Source organism: Alosa alosa, chromosome 17, assembly GCF_017589495.1.
Source record: "Alosa alosa isolate M-15738 ecotype Scorff River chromosome 17, AALO_Geno_1.1, whole genome shotgun sequence".
Classification (NCBI taxonomy): Eukaryota; Metazoa; Chordata; class Actinopteri; order Clupeiformes; family Clupeidae; genus Alosa; species Alosa alosa.
In genome coordinates, this window is record NC_063205.1 from 23,847,485 (window position 1) to 23,859,984 (window position 12,500).

Consider the following 12,500-nt stretch of genomic DNA (forward strand, 5'->3'; position numbering starts at 1 on the left):
TGTTTTTCTCTCTTGGTCTGTCCATCTTTCCATAGATCTCCCTGCATGTGTGTCTGTTTGTCTGTCTATCCATCTATCTGTTCATCTTCACATCTCTCCATCCACTCCTCTATTCAGTGGGTTCTATCTCTCTCTGTCCTCTTTCCACCCTCGCTGGTCAGCCCTCTGGTCTGATAAGGTCCTATGGTTCCTACACTACAGTGTAATGACATAGAGTCTATATATAGGTGTGTGTGTGAGGGAATGTGTGTGCCAGAGAGACAGTAGTGTGTGTGCGAGTGTTTAGTGTGTGTGTGTGTGTGAGTGAGTGAGTGTTTAGTGTGTGTGTGAGAGAGAGAGTGTATAGTGTGTGTATGTATGTGTGTATTGTGTGTGTGTGTGTGTGTGTAATGTGTGTGTGAGTGTATAGTGTGTGTGTGTATATGTGTGTGTATGTGTGTGAATGTATACTGTGTATGTGTGTGTGTGTGAGTGACTGGGTGTGTTTATGAGTGAGTGTGTGTTTGTAGGGTGCCACATGTGGGTTGGCAGCTGAGGGAAATGAGCGGTTAGCCACAATCACAGGGCTCCAGAGCCAAGGGGGGAGAGCAGGGGCCTGAGCCCAGAGAGGGCTGCTCCTGGCTGGGCAAGAGAGAGCAGAAGGGGTGGGTGAATGGAGGCTGAGGCTGGAGGGCTGAGCGGCTAGCTGCTAGTGTAGAGGAGACACACTATATTATCTATGAAGAGGAATAAGCTATACTGTACACGCAGTGTTTATGAAGCTATACTGTACACACAGTGTGTATGCCGTTTATACTGTACTCACAGTGTTTATGAAGCTATACTGTACACACAGGGCCAGATGTACTAACGCTTTTGCGCCCACTTCAGGCGTATTTGTATCGCAATGTGCATGTAAAATCATTGCGAGGTATGTACAAACAGGCCGCAAAGATGTTAAAAAGCAAAACTGCCTGTCCTTGAGAGCTGAAAAAGGGCACATTATGTTTTTCGTGTCATGCATATGCATTCATGGGAGGATCCAGGGGAAAGTGGGAGTTTAGCGTAAAGAGAGGGGAGGGGAAGCGTAAATAGCGCCTAATTATGTATTCCGCGATATGTACGAAGACTGCTCGTGAAAGCGCACGTCTTTTCTGTGCCTAAATACTTCCGCCTTGTAAAAGCAGGTGTTAATCCAAGTTGTAGTTCAATGCATCAATAAGAGAACCTTTCAAAGACAACAGAATCGCTATTTAGAACACCAGTTTTAGTACTATCAAAAGCAACCTTAACTTTCGTTGGCCTTTCGAATGTCTTACTTTCACTTTCACGTCATTCACTTAAACTTTCCTACTTGCTAGATTTGACCAATCTTCCATAGCCTATGTGCACAAGTAGTTTGAGTAGAACTACTGATCTTCATTATCTCTCTGCTTGTTGACATTTTATCATGTATTTCATGATCGCTAAACGTTTGATTCTTTTTAATGTTGTCATCAGTTAACTTCATTCAACTGCGCTTGTTATGTAGGCTCTGCCATTCAGTTGTGGACGTTCGTAAATTGCGTTTATGGGTGGAGAAAGGCAGAGAAAGGCGCAGATTACACTACGGATCGAACGATTGATAAATACGCCGGAAACTTGGGTCTGACAGCGTTCGCAATCTGCGGTGTGTCCATAACGCTGATAACGCTGCGTTCGCAAATGTACGTACATCTGGCCCACAGTGTTTATGAAGCTGCACTGTACACACAGTGTATGTACATAATACCCTGAAAACACAAAATATTTATTTTTTTCATGATGAATTAAAAAACACAACTGTCTAAAAGAGACAGCGAGTTGAAGTTAGAGAAAGTAAGAATGAGGATGAGTGAGTGAGTGAAAGAAAGAGTGAGTGAGTGAGTGAGTGAAAGAGAGTGAGTGAGATGGGTAGAGAGAAGGAGAGAGGGCATTTTGGAGAGAAAGATTCAGTGTGTTTGACAGTGTGTGACCAAAAGAGTGAGATTGAGTGAGCCTTTCAGTTGTCATAAGGACAAGTTGTGAAATGCCTTGTGATAGCAGTGGGGTGATGTGTGTGTGTGTGTGTGTGTGTGTGGGGGTCTCTACATCATCATTGATGATCTTATCTCTCTACATCATCAGTGGTGATAATCATCATCAAAACACACACACACACACACACACACACACACTTATCTCTCTGCATCATCATTGCATGCTCATCTTAAAACCTAAACAACCCATCTACCACCACCCCGTCATCTCCAATCAGAGATCTGCCAAAAGGAAGGAAGAGAACCCAGGCAGACAGAGATAATATAATAAACATGTGCAGATGACCACACAGTGGAGTTGGGACAGCGGAACTGAAAGATGGACAGAGGAGAGGCTTGTTTTGCTTTATGTGTGTATTGGATGTGCATTCTGATTCATTTAATGACTGCTTTGGCGGTACAAATTAATTTAATTAATTCAAATAAATTAGAATTTTTAATTTGGCGTAGGCGGCAGGACAGGACAGGGAAAGAGAGAGAGAGAGAAAGGGAGAGTGAGAGAGAGAGAGTGAGAGAGAGAGAGGATGAGAGGGCAGTTAAAGAGCCGAGGGAGGCTATCGACAGGAAACGCTACCAACTTCCTTTTGGGATCAGAGGTCGAGGTGGTCACCCGGACAACAGAGAGACTGACACCGGAAAAGGGAGAGGATGAAAGAGAGAGAGAGAGAGAGAGAGGGAGTATGAGAGAGTGAGAGAGATAAGGGGAGAGTATGAGAGAGGGGAAAAAGAGAGAGAATCTGACAGTGAGATATTTTATCTGAGTACAACATCAAGTAGGAGACACAGGAAATGACTTCACAACACTGGACACAGGAAGTGATGTAATCAGACATGGAATATCAGAGAGAAAAAGAGAAGAGAGTTCCGATGGAATGTTCCGATCTAAAATTGAAACTCAATGAGTGATATTGGCCTGAAGCCTAAGTCTAATAGTTGTTGCCAGGAGATGAATAAACAATATACATACAAACAGACGCACATGCATCCTCGGTTAAACAAACACATCGTTATTTAACTATTCAAAGACTATGATAACGGTCCCATATTATTGCAGATGACTCATCAGATTCTGCTACATCTGCATAATACACACACACACACACACACACACACACACACACACACACACACACACACACAGAGGGTAACCCTTATTTCCAGCATGATGTCTTTAGAACTGCAGTGTCACCTCCCTGATCCCACTGTAGAGCCCTCTCCCTCTCTCCCCCTCTTTATCTCTCTACCTCTCCCTCTCTCCCCCCTCTATCTCTCCACCTCTCCCTCTCTCTACCTCTCTATCTCCCCTCTCTATCTCTCCACCTCTCCCTCTCTCCCCTCTCTATCTCTCCACCTCTCCCTCTCTCTACCTCTCTATCTCCCCCTCTCTATCTCTCCACCTCTCCCTCTCCCCTCTCTATCTCTCCACCTCTCCCTCTCTCTACCTCTATCTCCCCTCTCTATCTCTCTACCTCTCCCTCTCTCTACCTTTCTGTCTCCCCCTCTCTATCTCTCCACCTCTCCCTCTCTCTACCTCTCTGTCTCCCCCCTCTACCTCTCCCTCTCTCTACCTCTATCTCTCCCCTTCTCTGTCTCTCATCCTTCTTTCTCTGTCTTTTTCATTTTCTTTCCAATCTTCTGCAATCATCCAGTTACTTACCTTAATCCTATTGCAAACTCTGTCTCTCTTGCTCTCTCTCTCTCTCTCTCTTTTGCTCTCTCTCTCTCTCTCTCTCAAGCTGCATAGCTGCATAGCTGCATAACTAATGTCTGCTTCAAAGGAGAAGAGTCCTAAATCTCCCAGATTTACGAGCACCAATCTTCATCAATAGTCATTATCTGTTTGCTGCGCACCATTCGGCATTAGTCACCCCAACACCTCCGGGTGTCATAAACCTGCCCAGCCGGCTCATTCCTCACTGCACCGCCACGGCTCGCACAGTTTCCCAGGGCCAAGGCCTATAGCCAGCACCCGAGCTGCAACTGGCCCCGGGCCCAAGAGCCAAGATGGCGGAGGAGTGAGTGGGATGTAAGATTCCCTGGTGATGTGAGGAGTTGTGTCAGGTCAGGGCCAACGCTGAGCGGAGCGGCCGCTCGATACCCAGTGCCGCTGTTTGTTTATTTTGTGAGTCAGCTTCCTGTTGGAGAGCAAACTTTCCCAGGCACACACACACACACACACACACACACACACACACACACACACACACACACAAACAAACGCACACACGCACTAACTTGCGTACTAAGGTGAATGAATAAAACATAGCACAATGCACAAGTATATGTACATACAGCTAGTAACTGATGCTATTGCCGTGGCCCACTGGTTAGCACTCTGGACTTGTAACCGGAGGGTTGCCGGTTCGAGCCCTGACCAGTGGGCCGCGGCTGAAGTGCCCTTGAGCAAGGCACCTAACCCCTCACTGCTCCCCCGCCGCCCGTTGAAGCAGGCAGCTCACTCGCGCTGGGATTAGTGTGTGCTTCACCTCACTGTGTGTTCACTGTGTGCTGTTTGTGTTTCACTAATTCACCGATGGGTTAAATGCAGAGACCAAATTTCCCTCACGGGATCAAAAAAGTATATATACTTATACTTATACTTATACTTATATTGGTACAGTTCCTAAACAAACAAACACAAACACACACATACACACAAAGACAAGCTTATGAGCAACAGGGAATGAATGAATTAAACATATCACAGAAAGGCAGGGAAGACATCAGAGAACTTGGTTCTGTTTAATAAAATTAAATTATCTGTATAAACTACATGAGATGTTTTGCATAGCCTTGTAGTACTAATGATGTGGGTTTATATCTGTCTCTCCTTCTCTCTGTGTGTCTGTCTGTCTGTCTGTCTGTCTGTCTGTCTGTCTGTCTGTCTGTGTGTGTGTGTGTGTGTGTGTGTGTGTGTGTGTGTGTGTGTGTGTGTGTGTGTGTGTGTGTGTGTGTGTGTGTTCTCCTCAGTGAGAATGAACTGCCATCATACGACTCGGTGGAGGAGAAGGTAAGATTGTGTGTGTGTGTGTGTGTGTGTGTGTTACAATGACAATGGTTCTAAGCCTCTTTGTTTGTGTGTTAGAAGTTATTGATCTGTGACCGAATGTTTGTCAGTGTGTGAGTGAGTGAGTGTCTTTGTTGGAGAACAAGGAACACCATGTCTGATTCAATAGCGTTATCTTCTGTCCTTGTTGCGAAAATCTCTCTAATGATTTTCTCTCAGGGATGAATGATCTGCACTGGCTGACTGGACTTAAATGTGTGTGTGTGTCTGTGTGTGTCTGTGTGTGTCTGTGTGTGTCTGTGTGTGTCTGTGTGTGTCTGTCTGTCTCTCTCTCTGTGTAGCATGTGATACATGACAGAGATGGAGACATGGACACACACACACACACACACACACACACACACACACACACATCCAGAGAGAAATCTTTATGGGCTCTGAGTAATAGAGCTAGCATTGGGAGAGATTGTCCTTGAGTGGACAATAGTGACCATGTGCACATGCCACACACACACACACACACACACACACACACACACACACACACACACCACACACACACACGCATGCACACGCACGCACACACACACAACCACACACACGCACAAACACACCACACACACACACACACACACCCGGCTCCTGAGTGGACCGCCATGACCATAAAAACAGCACACTCTCGGACAACATTGGCATGAAGCCTTGAACAGATAGTTTGATTTAATTAGCTTAGCGTCCAGTTTCCAGGAAGCACTCATGATGATAGAATGTCCAGCACTGTGCTGCCCTTTGACAAAGAACATGTGGGGGAAGTGTTCGTGGTGTTGTAATGAGATCTGGACTGGACGTTCAGCTTCAAACAGCAAATGTTGCCGTTTGTATGAATGAGCTGTTATTGAGTTATTAATGTTAATGAACTTAATTATCATGCTACTAATACAGTCATTAATGAGGTCATGAAAGACAGGAAGTGGTGTCATATACCTACATACATTAAAGCTCACAGCAGAATGAATCTCTACAGATTTTGATTTATCTTAAAGGATATGTTGTTAATAATTACTGTAGTGGTAAAGGTGCTAGTATCAGTGCTATATGTGTAATGATGGTCATTCGTTGGTAATGAATGTGTGTGATTTGTCCACAGCAAAAGCACCACGAATTGGAGAGGATCTCAAAATGGCTAAAGATGATGAAGAGCTGGGACAAGTACAAGAACAGCGAAAAAAGGTGTGTGTGTGTGTGTGTGTGTAATTAGACATAGTTGTCTGTGGTGTGTCGTTGCTATGCCTGTGGAATGCAGCTGTACCGTAATTCATCTGTTTACTCTGTGTGTGTGTGTGTGTGTGTGTGTGTGTGTGTGTGTGTGTGTGTGTGTGTGTGTGTGTGTGTGTGTGTGTGTGTGTGTGTGTGTGTGTGTGTGTGTGTGTGTGTGTGTGTGAGTGCATGCACATGCTTGTACATCTATGTGTGTGTGTGTGTGTGTGTGTATGTGTCCATTTTAATGGTCTTGACTTATTGTGTTCATTAGTTGCTGGTAGGGGTTTGGCTTTCTCAGGGAAAATACAATTATGGACAAGCTGTCTCCACTCTTACAGTTATGAACACTCACACACACAGACACACACACACACACACACACACACACACACACACACACACACACACACACACACACTGTGTTGCAGATGGAGCCGTTGACTTACTCATTTCAAACTAATTGCACCACCCTGGTCATTGTAGAAACCAGTGATGTAGAATGCCTTCATCTGGTACTCTGCACACACACACACACACACACACACACACACACACACAGATGGAGTCATCTAGATGATACACTAGGCTGGTAAATGGGAGATCAATAATTACTATCTCTCTGGTTGCTAACTATAGTGCAATGGCTGCTTTACCATGCGTTATAATCTTAGCCTCTTCCGGACCGTTAGACACACACACACACACACAATTACTTACACACTTCAGCAATGTTTTTCGTGAGTCTTGTTTTATGTACACAAAGATATGTTTCCACAAACTGCAATCAATAATACTGTCAGTTGTTTTCTCTGGACAATCGTGGATAAATTGGCTGTCTGACTGCTGGCTATCTGAGTGTGCTGGTCATTTATAGAGTTGGACTCAGAGCAGATTGTGTGGATGCAAACAGGTGTTGTTTATGTGTTTTTTTTTTTGTGATTGAGTTTGGAGGCGAGTGCGCGCGTGTGTGCGTGCGACCGTTCGTGCATATATGTGGGTTTGAAATCTATGTGTGTGTTTGCGCATGTGTGTATATGTCTGAGCGTTTGTATGTAGGTACAGTATGTGTGAGCAGTATGTGTGTAAATGTGTGAGCATTTTATGTGTGTGTGTATACTAGCAGTCATCAGAGCGACGGGGTTTTTCCCTCCTTCTCCACCTCATCTCCTCTTTTCCCCTCCTCACCTCCACCTCATCCCTTCTTTTCCCCTCCTCACCTCCACCTCATCCCTTCTTTTCCCCTCCTCACCTCCACCTCATCCCTTCTTTTCCCCTCCTCACCTCCACCTCATCCCTTCTTTTCCCCTCCTCACCTTCACCTCATCCCTTCTTTTCTTCTTTCTCTTGCTCCGTCTTCCAGAAGGATGACTTTAATGGCGTTTGAATGAGAATTCATGGCGGCGTTTAGTTTTGTGTGTGTGTGTGGCTGTTTCTCTCTCTCTATCTCTCTCTCTCTCTCTCTCTCGCTGTGTGTGTTGTGTCTGTCAGTTTTCTTTCTCTCTCTCTCTCCCTCTCCCTCTGTCTGTCTGTCTGTGTGTGTGTGTGTGTGTGTGTGTGTGTGTGTGTGGCGTTAGTCTCTGCTGTTGAAGCAGATTGGGGTTTAGGTGCTCTAATCTTCTCCACCTTCAGTTGTGGTGAGAATTACAAATGACGTGGAAGCAAAACCATGCTGAGATGTGTTAAGAAAGGGAGACGCTCCCAGGTTTATTACAAGCCGGCTCGGAGGAGAAACATGAAACAAGTTGCCTCAAGTCACCTCTCGATTGTCGTTTCTCACAGCCTTATATCCTGTTAGAAGGCTCTTTGTCTGCTCCAGTGGAAAAGTTCAGACACGCCCCTGACCTATGCGTGCTTAATTGGCGCCGACCACCTATGGTGAAGATAGATAGATAGATAGATAGATAGATAGATAGATAGATAGATACTTTATTGATCCCCAGGGGAAATTCAAGAAGTCTGGCATAAGACAAAAGCTGGGCCGTCGTACATGACAAAAGACTTGATTTGCAAATGGCCGAGGCATGTCTTCACCAGGCACAATCATCAGTTAATGCAAATATGAGGCAGACGGGCTGATGAAGTTAAGATTACATTTGTTTACAGTATGTACATAGATAATTTTTACTACACAGTCTCCTGAGATCCCTGCCTTTTTTTCTATGTCTCGACGCACACACATACACACTAACTTACACACACACTTACACACTTACACAAACTGAGTCTCGTAATTGGTCAGCTTTGCACGTCGTGACACATTTTTATTCACACACACATTTCACAACACCCACATTCAGCAGAGCGCAGTCATAAACACACGTGTGACCTTGTGTGTGGTTGAGGCGTCCTTGAGGCAGGTGTGGTAGAGATCGCCTGGGGCTCTATTTTGTGTGTGTGTGTGTGTGGGAGAGAGAGAGAGAGAGTTTGTGTGTGGCAATCCCACAGTGACTAATTTAGCAGCAGAAAAGCCATTTTGGCCACACTTATGGTCGGAACTAGAAGCCTCATGCTCATCACACACACACACACACACACACACACACACCCCTACCTTCTTCTGGTGACTTGACATAAATGTAAGTACCAGCGTTTTATATCACCTTTCAGTGTGAGTGCCAAGATGCTGTCAGATAGCATGGCAGTGCCACACATATATATACACACACACACACACACACACACACACACACACACACACACACACACACACACACAGATGAAGGAAAGGACCTCATCATTTTCACATTAGCACTGCCTCGGATACGGCGCCAGCAAATGAAAATTCATTACGAGTCGCCGTGGCGACCACTCGTTTCTCGGCGCGGCTTTCTTGGCCCTCTTCTCCCAGGCTCATTAACTCTCGTGGTCTTATTGATTTCTTGTTTTTGTGATTTTGTTTTTGTTTCTCCAGAACTTATTATGAGTTGTTAAGCAAAGTGGCGTCTGTGATGATAGCGCAGTAGACGTTGTTGTAATTAGAGCCATTTCTCGGTTGGAGTTTGTTGAATTTCAATTTTGAGTATTTATTGTTGTGTAATTACCTCCGTTCCCCGTAGGGTATGTCTGTCTGTCTGTCTGTCAGTCTGGCCGTGTGTTTGTGTGAGAGAGATTCACAGTGTGTGTGTGTGTGTGTGTGTGTGTGTGTGTGTGTGTGTGTGTGTGTGTGTGTGTGTGTGTGTGTGTGTGTGTGTGTGTGTGTGTGTGTGTGTGTGTGTGTGTGTGTGTTTTCCTTTATGTTTTTACCATTATGGGTATTGTAGTTCTGAGTGTGTTGTGTGTGTTTTTGTGCAGCTGATGCGGCGCATCTATAAAGGGATTCCGCTGCAACTGCGTGGAGAGGTCTGGTGTTTGCTGCTCGACATTCCCAAGATCAAGGAGGAGAAGAAGGACTTCTACGAGGTGACACACACACACACACACACAATACACACACACAATACATTGCAACCCCTTCTTAAGCCACACTTAAGCCTCACATTCACAGACTTCTGCACACAAATATGAAGAAGAATACACATTTATGGGTGCACAGAGACTGGCACACACACACATACATACACACACACACACACACACATACAAACACTCTCACACACACACACACACACACACACACACACACACACACACAATCTCTATCTCTCTTTAGCCAACTCACCCACTCACTTTTTCTCTGTCTTCCTCCTACATACACCCACTAACACACACACACTCTTGCTGTCTAAGACACTCTCTCACTTACACTAACACACACTCTCACTCACTCACTCACTCACTCACTCACTCACTCACTCACTCACTCACTCACTCACACACACACACACACACACACACACACACACACACACACTTTGTTTCTCAGAACCTCTGCAACTGCATACATGTTTTGCACATCTCCCTATGTCTGTCTGTGTGTGTGTGTGTGTGTGTGTGTGTGTGTGTGTGTGTGTGTGTGTGTGTGTGTGTGTGAGAGAGAGAGAGAGAGAGAGAGAGAGAGAGAGAGAGAGAGAGAGAGAGAGTGTGTGTGTGAGTAATACTGCACACAGTATTATGCTGGGCTGAAGCCAGTCTTATTAAAAACTCATCTCTCCAAATCAGTCCCTCGCGCTCTCCCTCTTATTTACTTTACTTACCTACTTTTCCTTTATTAGCTCTATCATCTACCCATCTCTCTCTCTCTCTCTCTCTCTCTCTCTGTCCATCTACCCATCTCTCTCTCTCTCTATCATCTACCCATCTCTCTCACTCTCTCTCTCTCACTCTCTCTCTCAATTCAATTCAATTCAATTTAATTTAATTCAAAAGTGCTTTATTGGCATGACAAATAGTTAGACATTTGTATTGCCAAAGCAATTATTACATACATTGAACATACAGGTATAAGACATGGACATAGCAACAGACAAGGAATGTATCAGTGAATTATGTGCCTAAACAGATATTTATATAGGCAGCCTATAGTATAAATTATCGTAATGTCATTTCATTTTTAAACAGAGGATAGTGAGGGTGCGTGTGTGTGTGGCTAGAGATATATCAGTGTGTGTGTGTGTGTGTGTGTGTGTGTGTGCGTGCGTGTTTCTGTGTGAGGATATGTACAAATGTAGGTTCAATGTAAGTCACTCACTGTCCCTCAGTTGGTGACAGGCAAGGATGCACTGGGCAACTATGATACAGCTAGATTTGTCTTCACCCAAAATAAAAGGTAATTTGCTTTGGATTGGTAGAGTCATAAAATTAGCATATTTTTCTTCAAATTTTGGGAAGTAGATTTCACGGATTGCTTGAAATGTTTTGCATTCTGTTAAGAAATGGAGTTCAGTTTCAACAACATTGCCATTGCACTGCTTACAAAAGCGTTCCTCTTTGGGCAGCCAGGTTTTCTTGTGTCTGCCAGTTTCTATAGCTAAGCGGTGGTTGCTGAGACTGTATTTCGTCAAAATGTTTCACAAATTGGTTTCTTTAATTTTAGTCAGGTAATTTGCAAGTGTATACTCTCTGTTTAGGGCCAAATAGCATTGCTATTTGCTTTGTGATTTGGTTTTTGATTGCCAATGTTGATAATAATTATCTTTTAAATATGAGGAAATTTGCTTTGGTGGAGTATGTTGGGTAATTTGGACCTGGTCTTGCATTCCTGGGGTGTTAGTACAGTATGTGTTAGTAGAAAAGGTTGGCTGTGGACCAGGTTGGTAGGAGAGGTCTTGTCTTTGCTCAACTTTTGGTATTGCAAGGCTTTGTAATGGAAAGAGTGTGGGTCACTTAATTTGAGGTGTTTCCAGAATTTGATTGCCCTTTTTTGAATTTTAATTAGAAGAGGATATTGGCCTAATTCTGCCCTGCACGCGTTGTTTGTTGAATGCCGATGGACTTTTAGGATGGTTTTGCAGAACTCAACGTGCAGGGTCTCAATTAGATGTGTTTCCCATTTATCCAATTCCAATTTGTAAGTAGGCCCCACACTTCACTGCCATAAAGGGCAATTGGTTCTATCACTGATGAGAATATTGATGATGCCACTGATGAGCCAAATTTGGATTGGAATTTCAAAAGCAACTTGTCTTTTTATGGCATATAGAGCCCTGCGTGCCTTGTCTCTTAGTTCATTCACTGCCATGTTAAATTTTCCATTGTACTTGATTCTAAGGCCTAGGTAAGTATAATCTGTAACATGTTCAATTACTTGTGGTCCTAAGCTAAATGTATGCTCTCTTCCCTGATATCTGGATCCTTTTTGAAAGGTCATTATTTTGGTTTTGTTTGTATTAACTGCCAGCGCCCAGGTCTCGCAAAACTTTTGAAGGTGTTGAGTTTGGAGTCCTTTCTCCATTGATGAAATAAGGACTAGATCATCTGCAAAGAGCAGGAATGTGGCCTCACTGTTGTGCAGAGTGGGTCCAGTGGCGGGTGACTTTTCCAGTATAGTCCAGTATACTCATTTATATATATATTAAATAGGGTCGGGCTTAGAGGGCAGCCCTGCCTCACTCCGCACTCTTGAGGGATATAATGAGTTCTTTTGGATCCAATTTTAATGGCGCATTTAGCTCCTGAATACATTGATTTTATAATGTCATATGTTTTACCCCCTACACCACTTTCAATTAATTTGTAGAATAATCCATTGTGCCAAATAGAATCGAAAGCTTTTTTAAAGTCAACAAAACAAGAGAACAATTTATTTTGATTTTGGGTAT

General features: G+C 44.0%; 1 protein-coding gene across 1 annotated transcript in view; it reads left to right on the forward strand.

Moving 5' to 3' along the window:
* usp6nl (USP6 N-terminal like) overlaps window positions 1–12,500 on the forward strand; it is a 57,556-nt gene that overhangs the window by 29,678 nt on the left and 15,378 nt on the right. Inside the window, 3 exon segments of the mRNA XM_048267468.1 lie at window positions 5,007–5,046; window positions 6,191–6,269; window positions 9,593–9,702. Coding sequence (XP_048123425.1) covers window positions 5,007–5,046; window positions 6,191–6,269; window positions 9,593–9,702 — 229 coding nt within the window.